Below are 21,333 nucleotides of genomic sequence, written 5' to 3' on the forward strand. Positions count from 1 at the left end.
ACAAAGCTTGCTTGCTTGCTTTGCAAAGGTAGTAATTCACAACTAAACACCAAGCACCATCTCTGTAATAATGACTCCCCAAATGACTATGTCCTGCTCTGGTCCATCAAGCCTTCGTGCTGTCATGCCCCAACGAGATCCTCCCCAACCTGAAAGAATACAAGCCTCGTAACTGCTTCCGTTTTAGGAAAAAATATTTTAATGGTAGGTTTGAAACCTCTCTTCAAGCTGAGGTCCCCATCTTGGTGGAACCCCCTTCCCAGTGCTCTTCCCATGCCTGCTGGGAGGTAGCAGCCCCTCTCTGGAGGACACATACCAATTCCCAATGCCTCCACCCTCCTGGGAGGCTAGCTCGGGGTCTGGGCCTTAGTTTGCCCATCACATGGAAGTTTTTATAAAAAGTGGGCAGAACACTGTACCGTGCCCCTTTTCTAGATGCCATGGGACCAGCCCACAGCACATTCCTACCCCTTAATTAAATAGCCCATTAAATAATCTCTCGGTGCTGGCAGAGAGCATTTGCCTTGGCAACAAGTCCTCTGCCTTGGCCGGGCTCTGAGGCCTCAGTGCCTCTACCCTGGCTGGATCCGGGCCCCACATGAGCAGCCAGGGGCATGGCCTCATTTCAGATCTGGCCAGTCTGCGACGCCCTCCCCCTCAGTGGAGGGTGAGTGTAAGTGGGTAGTGCTGGCACAAAGCACCCACACCGCAGATGGGGATCATCCAGGCAGCACAATGGGCAACCCACAGGTTTAGGTCTTGCCGAGTCAGAAGTATGTGAGGTTCTTGACCGCTCCGATTTCCAGCATCCGCTTGATAGCCAAGGCCTCTTGGGAGACATTGTGGCCTGACCCCTGTGGATACAGCCGAGAAAGTAAACTCAGGGGCTCTTAGGGACTTTTTTGCCTCAGCAAAGTCTCTCTGCCCCTCCCCATGGCCCCATATCTCTTGGGAGGTCTCTTTCCTGTGTCCGCTCTAGGATGAAAACAAACTATGTGGCCAAATATAGAGGATGCCTCAGTGCCAGTTCTGACTCTGAATGACCCTACTGCGAGCAGCTTCTGGGCCCCTGCACCTCTGGTTACCTGACCCCTAGACCTATCTGGCCTAGGGAACTCCTAAGCAGGACCACTTACCGCCATGGACTTGAGCGTGATCTGTTCATAGTAGTGAATAGTCTGCTTCTTGTTGTAGGCATCTGGGTAGCCAAAGCCAGCAATGTGCACCAAATCACAGAGATGGAGGGCCAGGGTGATGGCCAATAAGCCTGTGGTCGGCTTCTGAGGGACAAAAGGTAGGAGGGTATTAAAAGGAATCCTGCTCTTTGCCTGTCTTCTGGGCCTGTGTTCTGTAGCTGGAGCTCAGAGCCTTCCATAGTCACGGAAATGTCCCTTACCTGCATGATCCAACAGGGATGCCTTAGGCCAACTGAGCATATGGGGGCAGCTGAGTGCAGCAGAGGAACTGAGTTTTTGTTCTTTGAAATTTTAATTTATTTGTTTGCAGAGCCAAGGGTGACACCCAGGGCCTCTTGCGTTCTAGGTGAATTCTCTATCACTGGGCTATACCACCAACCCTAATTAAGTTTTAAATTTAAATAACCACATGTGGCTAGTGGGTACTGTGAGATTAATCTTGATGACCAACATGACTGGGCTGAGAAGTGAGTTGCAGATAGGAGACAAGTAAAGCTCTGGGTATATCTGGGAGGATATTTCCAGAGAGGTTTAACCAAGTGGTGAGACTTGCCACAAATGTGGGCAGCACATTTAGGCTTGGGGCCTAGAAGGAATAAAGGGGAAAAAGGAGAAAACCCACTAGTAGAAGCATTCTCTCTCCCCCCCCCCTCCTTTGCTTCCTGACCACCATGAGGTGAACTGCTCTACTCTAATGTGTCTTCTCCAACATGATGAGCTGACATCACTGAAACCAGAGCCAAATTAAATCCTTCCTCTCTTAAGTTGTTCACGTCAGGCACTCTGCCACAGCAACAGAAGTCTGACTAACAATAGCTTCCACACTAGATCTTACAACTTTAAACATCTTGGGGAAGGTCTGGGGTTCTAGTGAAAAAAACAACATCCAGTACAGGAAATATTACCATCTTAATGCTACCTGTTGCTTTTGGAGTACGTGTCAGACACCGCATTAAATCTTAACATAGTATGATACATCATCACATCTATCCCTCTCCAAAACACAGGCAGACATTACCACTAGCTCCACTGGGGAAACTGCGGCTTTTGAATATTAAGCCATTTTCTCAAAGAAGAGAAGGTATCTGTCCTCTTCCAAAGCGGGGCAGGGTGGGGGACTCTCAATCAGACAATCATATACTCAGTGCCACCTAATCCTTCATGGATGGGCTCTGGTCTGTAAAGTGGGGCTGACAATCCCTTTCCCACCTTTACTGTACTCTAAAGACCCCACTTCCTCCACGCCTGCCTTAGCCACAGGGATGGGCAACCTGATAAATAAACTTCACAAATCTTGACTTCCTCAGCTTCAATAACCAGCTTTTAGAGAACATTATCATCTGTCTGCTCCCATTTGGGAACCACTTCCAAGACTCAGCCAGGCCTCTTAAACCAGCTTTTTCCTGGCATTCCTGATGTCTCGTTTCTACCCCCTCACAGGCACTTTTCCTTACCCTTGTAGCTTTAACAGCCCAGTGCACTCTCATCCAGTCTGGGCCACTTGCAAAACCTCACTGCCATCACCTCCTAGCCGGCTCTGCGTGGGTGCACTCCTCACACTCCCTCCCTACGTTCTTCGTAGTAGATAACTATAACACCACCTACCCCACTGTCCAAGCTAGAAATCTAGTATTGCTCATAAACTTCTCAATTCTTTTTCTTTAGGGGGGAGGAGGGTCGTCATGGGGCCTGAACTCTGGGCCTGGGCGCTGTCCCTCAGCATTTCAGCTCAAGGCCAGAGCTCTACCACTTGAACCACAGCACCACTTCCCATTTTCTGGTGGTTTACTGGAGATAAGAGTCTCATGGATTTTCCTGCCGGGGCTGGCTTTGAACCTCAGATCTCAGCCTCCTGAGTAGATAGGATTATAGGTGTGAGCCACCAGCACCCAGCTCAGTATTGTTTTTCATTTTCTGTGTTGATGGATTCTCCATTTATTCTCAGAGTTAACTATATCCCATGTGTCCTTATATATCAGAATATGAACTTCCCATTTCTACCCATAACACAGCGGTTGTAGGAGGCACAATTATAAGAGGACCCCAGTGGCCCTCACTCTTGCATAATCTGTTCTCCTCCTAGGCATATGGAACCCAACAGGGTAAATATATTTCACTATAAAATTTCACTTCATATGGCACCTTTGTTCATAAGTAGAAAGACTACCCCTAATCTAATCACTTGAACCTCTAAATCTGGGTGTCATGATCAGAGAGGGAGAAAGACAGATACTTGAAGCATAAGGAAGATTTATCCTGCTGTTTCTGGCCTGAAGATGGAGGAGCCACACCACAAGCCAAAGATGCCCCCTTACCCAGCCCATGCCAGCAAGGACACAAGGACCTCACTTCTACACCCGGAGGAATCCAATTCTCTTATCAGTAAGAATAAGCTTAGAAGTGAAGTTTTCTCCAGAGCCTTCAGACAAAAACTCAGTTCTTGTATTCAGCCTTGTAATACTTCCAAACAAAGACAGGACTATAAGAAAATGTGTGAATATTGTTTTAGGTCACTGAGCTTGCAGTAATTAGGCAACAGTAGAACATGAATACAATGTCAAGTCTATTACCTTCTCCCCTTTTTCCTTCCCCACTGCCAAGGGCTGGATTCAGGTCCTTGCCTCCTCTTAACTCCCTCTCCAGCCTTTACACCATCTTTATACCTCATCCATGGCATAAAAAGATCTCCTGTTGCCCCTTAACTAAGCTAAAGCAACTTAGTGCTGGAATTACTGTTTGGCCTTGCCAAATGAAATGCTTTTCCCATCATAATTCTTCCAGGCACAACCCCAGTACCCCTTATTCTGGGAAGCCAACCACACCCAGCTAGTTCAGCAGAAATCTGACTGTCCCCAGTTCCCTCCACACTTAGAACAACTCTATCACCCCACAGTGCTACCTGAAAGCTTCTACTAGACTGAGTCTCCTTGGGGCAAGGAGCATGCCTCACCTGTGGAGGCTGCAGGCGCTGAGTCTGGCATTGAGCAGGTATCCAACAGGCAATGTCGAGTAACAGCAAACATTCAAGAATAAAATCATTTACTCAAAACTTGGCAGACACTGATTGAGAGGACACTATGTTCCATATCCATGATTGACATTATACATAATTAAGTATCTTCTTGATTCTACAATGGCCTTAAAAGGTCAGTACTAATATTATCCTCACCATACATAGTAAGTAGTACAGAGAAAGAGTAAACAAATGCAGTAGTGGTGCTCACTAGACACTATGTTGAAAATGAGCTAAACAACTTGTGGGTAGGAATGGGAGGGAAAAACTGGGAGAGAGTGAGGGAAGGGGTGACATTGTCCAAAAAGAAATGTACTCTTTATCTGGGTGCCAAAGGCTCATGCCTGTAATCCTAGCTACTCAGGAGGCTGAAATATGAGGATCATGGTTCAAAGCCAGCCCAGTCAGGAAAGTCCATGAGAGGCTTATATCCAACAAACCACCAGAAAATCAGAAGTGGCACTGTGGATCAAAGTAGTAGAACCCTAACTTTCAGTGAAAAAGCTCAGGGATAGCACCCAGGTCTTGAGTTCAAGCTCCATGACACAGAGAGAGGGGAGAGAGAGGAAAGAGAAGAGAGAGAGAGAGGAGAGAGGAGAGGGAGAGAGAGACAGAGACAGAGACAGAGAGACAGAGTATTCTTTACCTGATTTATATAACTGAAACCCTTCTATACATCATACATCACCTTTATAAGAATAATACAAAAAATTAAAAAGAGTCCTATTTGTGCCTGTTGATTTACCCCCTTCCTGTCCCTATCCTATCTAAGACATGTAGAGAAATATTTAGGAAGCCACAACAAAGCTTAACATACACCAACTGAAGACCACTGGGGCACTGAGAACTCAAAGCCATGACACAGAACTACCATGCCTCCAAAAACTGGCACACCATTCCAAACCATGACATACAAAGCCAACTATTGAAGCTGAGACTCTTCTAACCTAACTAGATCAATATGTCCCAAGATAAGAACACAGACTACATAGTTAATAGTAACTGCACAGACTCACACTGTTCCAAAGATAGGACAGGGAATGTTCCAGCAGCTCCCAGTTTATAGAGACTGTCCAGTGTCTGCCAAAGCCATCCTCTAAGTCCAGCTCTTAAACTCTAATAGAGACCTTTCACTCATTCCCACTCTGAAGCTGTCCAGTGGTTCCCTGAAGTATGTGTTCACTCTCTCTCCCTACAGCTGGTTAATCAACCTACCTTTGATTACAGGTGCATTCCTGAAGGTCAAGAGTGACTTGCTATCTCTTATCTGCCCCCACTTCAAGGGTTCCTCCACAGCTTCTTACCCAAGGCCCCCCACCCCCCAGGCCTGGCGTTCCTGTCAGTAGCCCATCACCTGTTTGATTTTGCGTGGTTGTTGTAGGGGCAGGCTCAGGAGCTTGTCAGCTGCAATCTCCATGAAGAAGGGGTTGAGAATCCGCACCTGTTTGGGGTTGACATCCCAGATGAGGGGAGGCTGTTTCCAGAAACCTTTTCGCACCTAGAGGGAAGAATTGGAATGGAGAGAGAAAATAATGGGTGAAGATTTGTTTCTTTTATCTAAACAGGTCAATGATCTTCAGACAAAGAAGGGGACCCTAGGAAAGAATGAGGGTAAGGGAGAGGAAGAGGGAGAGAGAGAGGGAGAGAGAAAAAAGAGAAGTGGGGGAGAGAGAAAGAAGGCAGGGGCACCCCTCAGAGTCCAGGTGATAAGATTAGAGTGTGGGGTCGAACCATTGCCCACTTCCAGAATTTCCAGGCAAGGAAGTAGAGGCCCAAGTTTTAAACTGGCAAAAAACAAAAAACAAAACCCCCACACCAAACCTCCAGATGGGAAAATTCAGCCTTGGACCAGATGGGGCAGGCTCTTTCTGGGCACAAAAAGGGTGCCGAGCTTATTTCTAGACCTCCTGGGATGACTGCTGGAGAGCTGCTCCGCTCCCAGGTTTCTTACACACATCCAGGCAGCCCTCAACTGTGGGGGAGGAGGCTCCTCCTCTGGCTGCCTCTGCCTGACCCCTGCAGGCTACAGGGTCAGCTCACTAGGACAGCTTATCCACAGCCCTGTAGGACACTGCCCTGGGAGGAAAGCCTGAGGTGCTGCCTGCTGGGAGTCTGATTCATGCTGTCCCCTCAGCAGCTCTTTAGGACTAGAGACTGACACTGTGCAGGGGATCCTGACTCAGACAGTGTCCGGACATCTGGGTCTTTTCCTCCCACCTGCCCTCAATTTACCCGCTTTTTGTCACTCAGAATGGTTTCAATCCAGTGGAAGTCCATTGCCTTGAAAGCTACCAAGACCAGAAGCGTGTCTGGGTTGTTCTCCACTTTAGGGTCAAAATGGGCAGACTCCGGGTAGAAGAGACGCATGGTGGTCTTGGAGCCCACGTCGCCCTCGTAGCCAGCCACTGGGGCATTGTTCAATCTGGAGCAGGAAGAGAATGCTCATCACAATAGCCTCCAGGCTTGTCTTGGGTCCTGCCTGGGGTATCCAGTGCCCAAAGGGAAGTGGGAGGGAGAGTCATACGCACCTGATGACTACGTCGTACTTGTTGATGGCCTCTCCCAGAGAGCTGTTCCGCAGCCGGTGCCCATTCCCCACCACCACACAGCGGCGGCACTTGAGACTGCCATGAGAAGAGAAGATCAAATCTAGCAGTAGCCCCTAACTCTCAGTGACTAGATATGCCTAGGGCCCATCTCAACATCACCCTTAGCCCGTGGTCCCTGTGGAACAGGCATGGCCAGGTGGTCCTGTTTATAATCCTGCAGCCCTAGGTCCTAAAGGGAGAAGAAATCGAGTAGAGAATGGAAGAGCAAAGAGGAGAAGGAAGAATCAAGCGCAGAAAGCACCATATGAAACCCCACAGCAGAGCCCTCTTGCTGGCTGCCCAGGCTTGTCTGTTGCCATGGTGATACTCCTCAGCAGCATCTGCATGCTCTGGCACGTGGATGCCCAGGCTAGGATGCTGTGGGGAATAGCATATGTGTAGCCCCTGGAAAGAGGCAGGTTAGGAGGGAAGGTCAAATTGGCCCAGGGAACTAGTAGCTAGGAGGCTCACTGGGATGGCACTAGGCCAGGATGCTTTGACCCTGAGTCAGGAAAAGGAGAAGGTACCCAGACTGGAATGGTAGGAGTGTCTCCTTACCTCTGGATACTCTCAGGTATGGAGTAGCTGGTGATAGCTAGCACCCGGAGGAGTAGGTCTTCTACAAAAAGAACAAACAGAAGGGACCGAAACAAGTCATCAGCCTTCTGAAGGCTGCCTGCTTTGTTTTACCCTTCAGTACCTTTTCCCTCCTAACCCTAATATCTGAATATGGCTGAGGCATAGGGCCCAATTCACCTTCTCCCATTTCCCATTCTAGGTCCTTCACCCCCCAGTAGAGCAGACCCGTCTCTGCCCCTCTCTATCCCTAGCTTGACACTGGACCTAGGTGTCTCCACTGTCTTTCAGGAAGAAGGACACGCATGACAAAGAACAAACAGTGTAGACAATATGAAGTCGTTCCTGAACTGGGCACAGACTTACCACTTCCCTTGGTCCCGTAGGGCAGCTCATAGGCAGATGGTGTCTTGACCCAGAAATAGTCCTTAAGCTGCAGGAAGAGGGGATGATCTCGGGAGTGGCTACACAGGGTGCGAATGAAAGGGGGATTAATCTAGATGCCACAAGAAGGCCAAACCTCTGGCTAATGTTGCATGACCTTTCCTTTTCTCCGCAGCCTCACCTAACCATTTCCACAAGCCTGGCCCCCTCTCTCCAACAAGCCAGCACTGAGGCTGAACTTCTTAATCACCTGTCCCTTCTGCCCGCCCTCCTCATCCTCATGTGCTTACTTGCCAAAGATCTTAGAGGCCTTCCTCTCTGCCTCACCCTGAAAGCACGGCTCCTTCTTCTCCGGGATGGGAAAATAAAAACTGGAGACAGAGAAAGAGAGGAGGGAGCCCCATCAGAGCTAAGATCCCAAGGCCAGCATCCCAGGCAGCCTCCAGCTCCCCATGACACACAGTCTCCAGGGCACTGGAGGGACTTGTAGAGTGACATCTTCTCAGTCCAAGGACTACTCTGAACACAAATCATGGAGGGACCAACTCTTCCTGCCCTGCCACACCCCTTATGGAGGAATTATCCAGACCCTCTCTTATCTAGCCCCATCCACCCTCACAGAATGACTCTGCCAAGTAGTTGTGAGAGGAAAAGATCAGGCCCTGGCCCTCAGAACACTGATGCTCTGCCAGGCCCCCTGTCTGACCAGATCCTCTGCCTGCATGTCTCTGAGAAAGAAGAAGCAATGGAAGGACACAGAAAGCGCACTCACAGTTCAATGTATCTGTCTTCTCGGGAGATGGAATACCACACCATGACAACCAGGACCAGAGCCAGCATGGCCAGGAGCTTCCAGCCTGCAGGGCACATGCACAGAGGAGCTAGAGGCAGAAACAGGCAGGTACAGCCCCAGTCCACCTTCTCCCCTTGCCCTGTTCCGAGCCCTCCACCACCAGCAGAGCAGACCCAGTCCCTGGCCCTCTCCTGGAACTGGGATCTGCTGTCCTTTGGAAAGAAGATAGGTCTCTGGCTCCCATTCCCCCACCCCGGAGGGTCCCAGGTACTGCCGAGGCCAGCTTCTGGAGAGGCCCTCCTCCAGCATGGGGAAGCCCCTGGACCACACTCACGGGACTTGCTGATCATGTTCCTCAGCAGGTAGCAGGGTTCCTGGGCAGAACTGTCATCCCGGCTGCCTCGGGCCACCTAGGAGGTAGGAGTCCCAGGTGTCTGTCTAGTTGGCTCCACCAACACCTACCTAGGCACTGGAGCAAGCCATTCCCCTGCCCCCCCTTTCCTCCTCCAGGAAGCACTATAATCCTAGCTACTCAGGAGGCTGAGATCTGAGGATCATGGTTCAAAGCCAGCCTGGGTGGGAAAGCACATGAGACTCTTATCTACAATAAACTATTCAAAAAAAAATGCTGGAAGTGGTGCTGTGGCTCAAGTGGTAGAGCACTAGCTCAGGGACAGTGCTCAGGCCCAGAGTTCAAGCCCCAGGACCAGAAAAAAAAAAGGAAGGGAAACTGAGGTTCCAGCTCTCAAAGATTAGGTCTTAAGCAAGACCTGCCCACTTGAGCCTCACTATGGGGCTCCCCTCAGCAACATTCCACATTTTGACCTAGGACAACTCAGATCAAGAAACAAGTGAGTGCCTCTGCTTTGATGTGAAAGTTAGGCTAACAGTACCAGAGCATGATTCATATCTTAGCTAACTGTAGATTGTCTACTTTTCATCATCTAGAGCATCCCTGAGTTTAGCCACTTCCCTCCACTCATTGGTAATCTCCTGAGACTCCAGCTGGGGCCAGATACTGGGGAGGGATGGAAGATGGTACTTCTCAATAAAGAAATGTCAGAGATTCCCCCTTCCTGAGCCTCTCACAGTAGGTGGCACCCTGGCACTGAGATACACATCACACACACACACACACACACACACACACGCACACACGCACGCACACACGCACACACGCACACACGCACACACGCACACACACACACACACACACACACACCACTGCTTTGAGTTAACTCCCCCGACAGTTCTACTCTCCCACAGCAACCTCCAAGTCATTCTCCACTTACAGAGCTCTCCTCATTGCCTTTGTAAGCTGCCTCCTGATCTGCAATTAGCTTAGTTACTTATGCCTCTGCTCTCTGTCTGAACCTATTGGAACAGAAATTCTGTGGGGAGCTGGGCACTGGTGGCTCATGCCTGTAATCCTACTCAGGAGGCTGAGATCTGAGGATCGAGGTTCAAAGCCAGCTCAGGCAGGAAAGGCCATGAGATTCTTATCTCCAATAAACTATCAGAAAACCAGAATTGGTGCTGTGGCTCAAGTGGTAGAGCACTAGACTTGGGCTGAAGAGCTCAAAGTTCAAGCCCAGAATTCAATCCCCATGACCGACAAAAAAAAAAATCTATGGGAATCAAAATTAGGTCCATTCTATTCCCAGTTCAAACTTCCATCTCCAGTGTGCTGCCTGGAACACGCACAACCCATGTCCTTCTCTGACCCTGTTCCCTGGGTTGCCAGGCTGGGAAGTCAGTCTAACAAATCCTTACTGGCCCAAATACATTTATCAGGGTCAGTAACTTGGGCAGCACAAGGGCTCTACTTATAAGTGAAACATCTTGGACCCCCTGAAGATGTACAAAATCTTTGGCTCCCCTGAAGATTGTAAGGTCAGAATCTGGATTTGTATATGAGCTACATTCAAGTTTAAGCACTTGTCAGAGAGCGTTCTTGACAATGGTTGAACAGTATTTTAAAGGAGTTTCTGGTTCATAAACTTAGCAATGTCAAGTTCATTGGCCTGTTCCAGCCTAGAATATGAGTAAGCACCCCAGGCAGTTCTAAGGTGCAGCCAGGTGGAGAACTACTAGGCTGGGTGATCTCAAAAACAGATTTCTCTTCTTGAACTTTGATGGGCTCATTTTGATTCAAGAATGTGGGTTGAGCTCTAACCAGCTCCCTGTGGGCCCTGCTGCTTAGCTGGAATCACACTTGGAGTTAACAAAGCTTGGAACATAGATCTTTCCATCTCTAACAGTTCATAACTTTATCAACTACACTCTCCTCCCCCCTCCCTCTCACTGTATCTCCTTGTATATCATCGGTAGGTCACAACATTGACTGCACAGTGCATTGATTTGAGGACTTTAAAATATCCACCTATGTTGATCCCCTCATCAAGGCACAATGCCTAAGTGCCTCTTCCTATTTATATAAAATAATGTACGTACTGAAACAAACTCCAAGATATGGAAACAAAAGACTTTTTTTTTTTAGTTTTTGACGCTTCAGTCTTCTTTACCTTAGCTATGGTGTATTCACGGGTACATCTTCAGGAAGGAGGGGGAGGGCACAGAGCTTGAGGGAGAAAGGGTGAAAAAGCGCAGCAGTGGAGCTCACTGGACACTGATGAAAGTGAGCTACACAACTGGTGGGCGGAGACGGGAGGGAGGGGCAGGAGAGAATGAGGACAGAAGACACTGTACTAAGGACATGTACTCATTACCTGACTCGTGTAGTTGTAATCCCTCTGTACATTACCTCTATAAGAACAATAAATTATTTTTAAATGGTGAATATTTTTTAAAAAGGTAATGGCATGTGATTAAAATATTGGCTTATAATGTCAAAAATAACACTTTTAAAATTAAAAAACGATTTGTGTTTTATTCATTAGAGATTCAAACACCAACAGTAAAAAGCAAAACAACAAAAACTACCTCTTCTGTAATTCTAACATCAACCAAAATGGAAAATATGGCATACAGTAATTTAAAGACAACTACTAAGCCTCATTCTAGCCCCAGCTTTGAGGGAAGAGATTTTTGACAGTTAAGACCCAGTCTGGGACCAAAAAATAAATAAGCAACCCTTTGGTGTTGAAAGTGTGGATCAGCTGGCAGAGTGCTAGCCAATAAGCAAAAGCTTCAGGTCTTCAGGTACCAAGTTCAAGTCCCAGTCTTGGACCAAAAAGAAAAAAAAGAGATGGGACAGGACGGGACAGGATGGGACAGGACGGGATGGGAAAATAGAGAGGGAGAGGGAGAGGGAGAGAGAAAGGAAGGAAGGAAGGAAGGAAGGAAGGAAGGAAGGAAGGAAGGAAGGAAGGAAGGAAGGAAGGAAGGAAGGAAGGAGGGAAGGATGGAAGGAAGGAAAGAAGGAAAGAAAGAAAGAAAAGAAAAGAAAAGAAAAGGGTGAGCGATGAGCTCAGACTCAGGCAACCAAACAACTACCCCTGACTTCTTTGCTAACACAGGTCTGCATCAGCATGTCTTCATTTACAAAGGGAGCTAGTGCTATGCTAAGCAGACTGCTAGTCTTAAGAGTTGGCTCCAAGATGCACAATCAGGGATTTAATGGGTGTATCCCTGTCCCTCGTTGGGCCAAACCAAGAAGATTGTGCCATGCCGGGGCGGTCCAACTGTATAGCACTTCTTGGGTTATTACAAGAACAACCTGTAGGGCTGGGAAGGTGGCTCCGTGGTAGAGTGCTTGCCTTGCATGCATGAAGCCCTGGGTTCCATTCCTCAGCACCACATAAGCAGAAAACAGCCTGAAGTGGCACTGTGGCTCAAGTGGTAGGGTGCTAGCCTTGAGCTGAAGAGCTGAGGGACAGCGCCCAGGCCCAGAGTTCAGGCCCCACAACCGATGAAAGAAGGAAGGAAGGAAGGAAGGGAGGGAGGGAGGGAGGGAGGGAGGGAGGGAGGGAGGGAAAAAGAGTGAGAGAGAAAAGGAAGGAAAAGAACAACCTGTGGCCTTCTCCCCCACTAGCAGTCCCACATGCTTGACCCAGCTCCTGCGTACAAAGGGCAGGAGAAAAGTCACAGCAGAGTACCTGGGTTCTACTGCCCATATCTGCTCCATCCATTGTTCAAGGTTCAGCAACTTCTCCCTAAAAGCAGCTACGAAGGAGACCGGCTCACACAACTTGCAAGGAAAGCTGACTCCAGACAGGAAGGAAAACTCCCGATACTTTGCCCAGAATCAAGGTGTCCCTGGCTAAGTTATCTGGTGAGTCCTACCAGGGGACTTGCCCAAGGGCAGAACTAGGGACACCAGGTGAGGAGGTGAGGCCCAATGGAGCAAGAGCCACATTTCATGCTGGACTGCCCCCATGTCACAGTACAATATGCAGCAAGCACCCAGCCTTGACCTGCTGCACCAACGGGCAAATAAGTAGATCACAACACACATGCGCCTGTTAAGACTCATAAACCAGAGCCCCAGGTAGATCACGCCTGAAATCCTAGCTACTCAGGAGGCTGAGATCGGAGGATCACGGTTCAAAGCCAGCCTGGGCAGGAAAAGTCTGTGAGACTCTTATCTCCAATAAACCACCAGAAAACTGGAAGTGGCTCTGTAGCTCAAGTGGTAGAGCACTGGCCTTGAGCTGAAGAGCTGAGGGACAGAGCCCAGGCCCTGAGTTCAAGCCCTACACTGACAACAGAAAAAAAAAAAAAAAAAAAACTCATATACTATTCCTCTCCCAAATTCCTCCACATGAACACTCATCCAGCCCTAATACCTTCCCAGAATCAATTCTGGTCAATGATCCCATCCCTTTTCTCTGTGTTTTATCTCATTCCTTCCGTTTTTTATGGTATGATGGTTTTTTTATTTATTTTTTGTGTTTGGGGGTTTTTTTGAGACAAGGTCTTACTATGTACCCCTGGCTAGTCCTGAACTTGTGATCCTCCTTCTCAGTCTCCCCAAGACTGGGATTACAGGAATGTACCACCACACCTGGCTTCTCAATTCTAACTTATAAACATTCTCCACTCTCCTTCAAAGCAACTCTTCTGCTTCCACTCCTTAGCTCCCAGAGCCTCTGCCTGTCCTCATCTCTTTATGTGCTAGGTTTCCTCATTTCCCACTCTGCTGTCCACCTCCACATGCTCCCTCCTCCCTCATGTTTATGCAGAAATTGCTCTTGTAGAAGCCATCTTTGCCCTTCTAATCTCTATACTCTATCTTACTCTTCCTCATTTACCATGCCTTCTTCTTGGCTTCTAGTCAAGGGTCTCCAGTATTCATAGGCTCTGCATATACCCCTCTTTAAATGCTGGACCCTAGAACTATCTTGCATTCCTTCCACACTGAGAAGTAAGCCTGCAGCTATAACAAATGCCTGAAAACCAGCTTTGGAACTAGTATGGAGAAAGATAGGAAGACTTTGGAGGTACAGGTTGGATTGAGTAAAGTGGAGCATTAGGGTTGTTCTGGTGAAGACTAGGAGGAAGAGAATTGTAGGAAATGTCTGAAACTTCTTAGAGAGGACTTAAGTGGCTATCATTGAATGCAGGTAGAAACAGCTAATAAGGGTCATTCATTCTGGTGAGTTCTCAGATGGTATTGAAAACTGAGTAAAAAAACAAATCATCCTGATTACAAGGTGGTAAGAACTTGGATGAATTGTGCCTAGGCCCCAAAAGTTTATGGAAGGCAGAAATAAAGAACAGTAAACTAGGAGCTGCATTGTGGATTCTTTTTTTATTTTGTTTTCTCGGTCATGGAGCCTGAACTCTGGGCCTGGACGCTGTCCCTCAGCTCTTCAGCTCAAGGCTAGCACTCTACCACTAGAGCCATAGCACCACTTCCAGATTTTTCTGCTTATGTGATGCTAATGAATCGAACCCAGGGCCTCACGCATGCAAGGCAAGTACTCTACCACTGAGCCACCTTCCCAGCCTGCATTATGGATTCTTTTAACTGTCCACAGTAAAATGTGGAAAGAACTGATTTTGAAGAGTAATCTATACTTAAAAGGAAGCAGAGCTTGGGGATTTGAAGGATTCTCAGCCTGGCTGTGGTAAGAGAATGGAAAGGAAAACAAAGGCATGGCCAGTGGCCAGATGATAAGGAAGTCTTTCCCTCTATTGGACAGGGGGAACCCCAGACTATTCATCAGGACCCAGAGAATGACCACAAAGCCTTTGGAGATTGCTGGCACTGCCCCTCCCATCATCTACCCAGAATGCCAAGCCTAGAGCTTAAGAAATATGTCAAAGAAGAGATCCACGGCATTCTGGGGACCTCAGAGCTCACTGCCAGGGCTTTCCAAGCCTATACTCCAGGTGGGTGCCAGTGGCTTAAGCTTGTAATCCTAGCTACTCAGGAGGCTGAGATCTGAGGATCACAGTTCAAAGCCAGCCCAGGCAGGAAAGTCTGTGAGACTCTTACCTCCAATAAACCACTAGAAAACCAGAAGTGACACTGTGGCTCTAGTGGCAGAGCGCTTGCCTTGAGCTAAAGAGCTCAGGGATGGCACGCAGGCCCATACTCCCACCATTCCCATCTGCCAACTGCCCCATCTAATGCTCAGGGTACAACTTAACCTGCCACACCAAAAAGAGCCATAATAGGCTTTGGTGCTAACTTATATGGACATAGGATGCAAGATTTGTAGAGGTGTGGCTTCTTCTAGATTTCAAAGGACGTCACGGGCAGCCTGAGGCTCTAACAGAAGTAGAACCACCATATAGAAGCCCAAATGGGGCAATACCCAGCAGAACTCTCCCCTCTCCCCAAGTGTCCTATGCCTTGATGAGGCCAGCTAGGCACATGCTGTCCACGGGGCCTCAGCACTTGCTGTTTGCTTGGCCTGCAATGCTTTTCTCTCATCCATGGGCTTAGCTTTCTACTCACCCAGCAATTTACTCACCTTCCCAGCAACAATTCCCAGTATTCCTAACATTGCTGATCTTCCTCCCCTACTTTCAAAAGATGCTCTTGTTTTGCTTACCGCTATATCACCAATGCTTAGACTAGTAGTGCCTGGCACACAGTTGGCTCACAATATGGAGTTGTGGAATTAACAAATGGATCAACGCATTAGGACATTGTTGCCATAGTACAAATGGAAACAAGCAGTAAGAATAGCTCAGGTCCCCTCCAGTGCTTCTTGTGTAGCTGCTGATGGGCACTGGCTAGAGGCATTGTACAGTATAATCCCAACAGGCCTGGGGGAAGGAGCTGCCCTTCTCCCAGGCTCTTTAGAGACAACAGAGGGCACAGAAATCAACCAAACACTTCAAGGCCATCAGTGGGAGGCCCCCAAGCCATCAAGCGTAGAGGAAAATGTGGGCACACTTCCCTCTACAGCCACAAAGCTCTCTCTGTTACCAGCCCCAACATCTAAGCTCAGCAGACTTCTGCATAGAAACACTGTATCATACATTTGATCAGCTGCCAGTCACTGGACACCATGGGGGGCACCTGAAAGTCAGACTTCCGGAGTCTGCCCAGAGGGCCAGAGACTCTGATTTTCATGGATTCTCAGGGTTAAAAAGCTGTAGTGACTGTGATAAGGTGGTAGTCTGCAGGACAGGCCAGATCCAGAATAAATAAAGAATTTCAGTGCCAAAATGGACCTGACCCAGGGTCTGGGCTAGGGGACTAGGATCCAGATCATCACCAGCAGTGCCAGTTCCTAACCCGTCTGGTCCCTAGATTGCATCAGCCCTCCTCTCCCCACATAACCGCTCCAAGCTAGGTGACTACTGTGTACCTGCAATGTAGTTGGCCCACAATGACACATATTTTAAGTAGAAACATCCACTGATTTCAAGGACTTAGGGGGAAAAAAGGATGAAATATTACTTTCATAATTATTTTATATTGCTCTCACATTCAAATGGTAATGTTGGGGTTAGAGATTTAGCTCAGTGGAAGTGCACTTGCCTGGCAAGTAATATTTGGGCTGTATCATACCTCTCTATTTACTTTGGGCTAATTTCATCTCTATATATTTTTTTTGAAAATGTAGCTAAATTAAAATGGTTTAAAATATTTTAAGTGACATAACAGGATTTGAACTTGGAGGCTTGTACCTGCTCAGCTTGCTTGCTTATCTAGTTCTCAACCACTTTGAGCTATATCTCCAGCCTAGCTTTTTGCTAGTTCTTTTGGATGTGGAGTCTTGTAGACTATTCCGCCAAGCCTGGCTTTAAACTTCAATCCTCAAAATCTCAACCTTCTGAGTAGCCAGGATTACAGGCCATCAGAGCATGGTAAAAATGAATTTAAAATGGTTTGTAGTTCCCATTCTATTTCTAATAGGACAGCACTAGGTGAGACAATCTGAAAGACCCCTCCTAGCCCTGTCTAGGAGGCAAGGCCATGTTCAGCTTCAACTACTACACTGCAGGGTGGGTAAAAACTGACTTGCTTCACGGGCTTCAATCCCAAAAGACTCACAGGGGTCTGAGATATCTGGGGAGGTGTCCTGCTCCTGCTGACTTACAGGCAAGTCCTAAGGCCTTACACATCAGAGTCCCCAAAAACCCTGCCAACCAAGCACCAGTAGCTAATGCCTGCAATCCTTAGTTACTCAGGAAGCTGAAATCTCAAGATCATGGTTCAGAATCAGGCCCAGCAGCAAAGTCCTTGAGACTGTTATCTTCAGGTATGCAGCAAAATGCCTGAAGTAGAGATGTGCATCACATGGTAGAGAAGCAACTTTGAGCAGAAAAGCTAATGGACAGTGCCCAGGCCCTGAATTCAAGCCCCAGTAACAGTGCCCTCCTCCCCCCCCAAAAAAAGCCAACAAAGCAGAACAAAAAAAAAAACTTTCCTTCTCTGTCCCCATGCCTTGGGACCACCTGAAAGCCTCAAATATAGACATGTAATTAAAGATGACAATGCCCCTTGTCCAATGGGTTCAACTGCTTTTCTGGCTACACCAGCCTCTTTTCCTGAGCCTAGTATCTTGCTCCAGTGCCTGCAAAGTTTCTCCTCCAACACCTTCTACAGCTTACATCAACTCACTTGGGTAAATAAACGGATCAGATTAAAGTAGTTCCCAGAGCATTCTCTTCAGAATTGTCCTGGAGGCCAGCTGCTGGGACTGACTCCTTCCCCTACCCCCAACCCATCTGCCAGATGTTACAATGTCTAACTCTGTGTCTCCTAATTAATAAAAAGAGCATAGTCCCTCCCACCGTTTCCACAAGGTGGTGATTAGATAAGAGTAAGAGGAGGCTCAATTGTATACAAAATGCAATCTTAATATTCCAACAGTGCAAAATGTGGGAAACATGCAAATATCCTTTAAAACATCTCAGCCAGGTATTGGTAGCTCACATCTGTAGTCCTAACTACTCAGGAGGCTGAGATCTGGAGAATCAGTTTAAAACTAGCCCAGGCTGTGAGACTCCATCTCCAACTAACCAGTAAAATACTGGTCTACAGGTATGGCTCGGGTGGTAAAGTGCCAGCTATGAACAAAAAAAGCCCTGCATATCACAAACAAACAAACAAAAGACCCACCATTTTTTATCCATCTGCCTACAATTAAAAAGAAATAAGAGGGCTAGGAAGGTGGCTCAGTGGTAGAGTGCTTGCCTTGCATGCATGAGGCCCAGGGCTCGACTTCTCAGCACCACATAAGCAGAAAAAAGCCAGAAGTAGAGCTATGGCTCAAGTGGTAGAGCGCTATCCTTGAGCTGAAGCGCTGAGGGACAGCACCTAGGCCCAGAGTTCAGGCCCCACGACCAACATGGAAGTTGCCCCATGAAAGTTAGGATGTGTTTGTGACTTTAACTAAGCATCTATCCCACAGTACTGTGAAATTTGGGAAATTGTGTAAACACTTAATCACAATAAAAAAATTGAAAAAAAAAGAAAAGAAAGAAGACTGTGAACTTTGAACTACATACACACTCATGATTGAGTGTTTATAGAACTATGGAAATCCTAGATGACACCTAGGCATTCCTCTATTTCCTAAACACATCTTCCCTCCTCAAAGGTAAGAATCTGAGTTTGTGCAACCCCATCTGCACACAAAGACCCTCCATTTGAGAACAGAGGCTGGGCAGACATAGAGGTCAAAGACAATGACTTCACTTTTGGGTCCTCATCGGGGCAGGCAGGGATGGATGGTATTACAAAGGTTAGGGAGGAGCAGGTGCTAGTGGCTCACACCTGTAACCCCAGCTACTCAGGAGGCTGAGATCTGAGGATCGCGGTTCAAAGCCAGCTCAGGCAGGAAAGTCCATGAGACTCTTATCTCCAACCACCAGAACCAAAAGTGGCACTGTGGCTCAAGTGGTAGAGTGCTTGCCTTGAGTTGAGGAGCCAAGGAACAGTGCCCAGGCCCAGAGTTCAAGCCCCACAGCCCAAAAAAAAAAAAAAAAGTTGGGGAGTGTAGAGCTGGTTGGGACCAGCCTCCTCTCCTCCTGGCCACAGCAGGAGCCTCTTCACTCTCCCATCCATCTCGGTGAAAACAGCCTGCTTCATTTCCATTGGAGCAGTTATACCATGTGGTCTCCAGTACTTTGAAGAAAGCAGGGACTTCTTGTGCCCCACAGTGTCTCCTAACATTATACTGAATGCTTGGTACATAAGTAATTAACAAATATCTAGATGAATAGATATGTGAATTATTATCTACTCACTCAGCAAACAAGCAGAGAAACTATGAACAGAAAATTTCATCAGGTCCTTCTTTTGCAAAGACCTGGGACACATAAATGTACTGGGGCCTTGCCAGAGGTTCACACTGGGATCTAGCAGGGGCAACAAAGACCTCTACTATCTCTCCTCACAAGGACACCCTTATCGACAGACAGATTACAGTTTCTGAAAAACTGTCCGTTGCCACCTCTGACTCAGCTTAACCATCATCAGCTCCAGGGGTGGAGGCAACACCAGGAGACCATGTCACATAGGCAAACTCCAAAAAGCCAAGGAGAGTTCCCAGGAAAATTCCCTTCCTCATTTGCTCAAGTCAGCCAGCTTGGGATAAAATGCCAGGGGTTCAAAGTACCATTAGCAGTAAAAAGGGAAAGGGACGCAGAAAGACCTGTAATCCAATTTGGACTCTCAGAGCCTCAGATTGCTTTTATAAAATGAGGGTGCAGAAGTAAGTTCTTCAAGGTGTCGTGAGCCTACAGACCATAGCTTCATACTGGCCTGACATAGCACAAGCATTCAGCCCCTGGGACATGACAGTGTCAGGTAGCCCTGGCTTCTCCTGGCAAATGGCAGCTTCTGCCCCATGCCAGACAAGCAGTTCTTCCACCTCAGCATCTACCCTCCCACAACCACACTCACCCATCTTCGTGGCTGCTTGACTATACGCAATACACAAGCTTGCAGCTTCCTGGGCGACAGGAGAGGCACTGCCACCCAGACTCTGCCCACACTGAGCACAAGCCACCTACTGGCCCAGACTCAAGGGCACACTGGTGGGGTGGAGAGAGGCGGAGGGAAATGGGGAGGCGGTAGCACTGGGAAGTTATTCTCACTCTGTCTTTCCAGGTGCTGGACCTTGTAGAATCCAGACCAGAGTCTCAATGTTGCCCTCTCCTGAGAGGCACCCTCTGTTCAAGGAGTCTAGAATAGACCCTTCCCAATCCATAGTGGTATACAATGCTCAGGGTTTAAGCTCTCAACAAGTCACAGAAAACGTGTATGGTCCACAGTACTAACATATACCAGTTTTTAACTCAGAAAGAAGGCAATGAATCAAGGGAAAAAGCAAAGGACACAATTTGATCTAGCAATGCAACCTCTAGCTACATGAATACCCACCAAAGAACTGAAACCAAGACCTCAAAGAGCTATTTATACACCCATACCCATAGCAGCATTAGTCACAAGAGCTAAAATGCAGAAGCAACATAGTATCTTCGGAAGGATAAGAGGACAAGCAAAATGTAAGGTATGCACACAATGGAGAATTATCTGTTATAAAAGGGAAATTCTGGCACTTGCTACAAAATGAATGATCCTTGAGGGAGGACACTGTGCTAAGTGAAATAAGCCAGTCATGGAAAGACCAATGCTCTGTAGTTGCATTTACAGGAGGTGCACAGAACAGTCAAAATCGCAGACAGAAAGTACAGTGGCTGACAAGAAGATGGAGGAGGGCAGAAAAAATGAGGAATAGTTTAAAAGTTTCAGTTTTACAAAATGAAGAGTTCTGAAGAAAGACAACTATAATGATTTCACACTGTGAATGTACTTAATGTTACTAAAAACTATGCACTTAAAACTGGTTAAGATTGGCTGGGAATGTGGCTTAGTGGTAAAATACTTGCCTAGCATGCATGAAGTCCTGTGTTTGATTCCTCAGTACCACATAAACGGAAAAAAACAGAAGTGGCATTGTGGCTCAAGTGGTAGAGTGCTAGCCTTCAGTACAGAGAGGCTCAGGGACAGCGCCCAGGCCCTGAGTTCAAGCCCCAGGATTGGCAAGAAAAAAAAAAACTGATTAAGATGGGGGAAGAGAAATAAGAAAAGGTAATAGATAGGATGAGCAAAGTATATGTATAGAAATATCATAGTAAATCTCATTGTACAATTAAAAATTAAAAAATTCAAAGACAGTTACAATGGAAAAATATAATGACTATATAGTTTACCATAATAAAAAAAAAAATCAGAGTCAGGTGCCAGTGACTCATGCCTGCAGCCACAGGCTACAAGAACTACTCAGGAGCCTGAGATCTGAGGATCAAGGTTCAAAGCCAGCCTGGGCAGGAAAGTCCATGAGACTCTTATCTCCAATAAACTATCAAAAAAACTAGAAGTGGAGCTGTGGCTCAAACGGTAGA

General features: G+C 47.4%; 1 protein-coding gene across 5 annotated transcripts in view; it reads right to left on the minus strand.

The window, feature by feature from the left end:
* Positions 1 to 667: 667 nt before the first annotated feature.
* The window catches only part of St3gal4 (ST3 beta-galactoside alpha-2,3-sialyltransferase 4), a 42,275-nt gene continuing 21,609 nt past the window's right edge, over positions 668 to 21,333 (minus strand). For 2 of the 5 annotated variants that reach the window (XM_042674934.1, XM_042674933.1), the window contains 10 exons: positions 8,885 to 8,960; positions 8,530 to 8,638; positions 8,048 to 8,128; positions 7,740 to 7,837; positions 7,356 to 7,416; positions 6,738 to 6,833; positions 6,442 to 6,631; positions 5,564 to 5,707; positions 1,137 to 1,280; positions 668 to 854 (listed from right to left, as the gene is read on the minus strand). In XM_042674934.1, the coding sequence (XP_042530868.1) occupies positions 768 to 854; positions 1,137 to 1,280; positions 5,564 to 5,707; positions 6,442 to 6,631; positions 6,738 to 6,833; positions 7,356 to 7,416; positions 7,740 to 7,837; positions 8,048 to 8,128; positions 8,530 to 8,638; positions 8,885 to 8,900 (1,026 nt within the window). In that variant the 5' untranslated portion in view covers positions 8,901 to 8,960 and the 3' untranslated portion in view covers positions 668 to 767. Of the gene's footprint in view, positions 855 to 1,136; positions 1,281 to 5,563; positions 5,708 to 6,441; positions 6,632 to 6,737; positions 6,834 to 7,355; positions 7,417 to 7,739; positions 7,838 to 8,047; positions 8,129 to 8,529; positions 8,639 to 8,884; positions 8,961 to 12,608; positions 12,668 to 19,828; positions 19,893 to 21,333 lie in introns of those variants that run through there. The other 3 variants (XM_042674935.1, XM_042674931.1, XM_042674932.1) reach the window with 3 other exon arrangements.

Source organism: Dipodomys spectabilis, unplaced genomic scaffold, assembly GCF_019054845.1.
Source record: "Dipodomys spectabilis isolate Male_0828 unplaced genomic scaffold, ASM1905484v1 ptg000023l, whole genome shotgun sequence".
In the NCBI taxonomy this organism is placed as follows: domain Eukaryota; kingdom Metazoa; phylum Chordata; class Mammalia; order Rodentia; family Heteromyidae; genus Dipodomys; species Dipodomys spectabilis.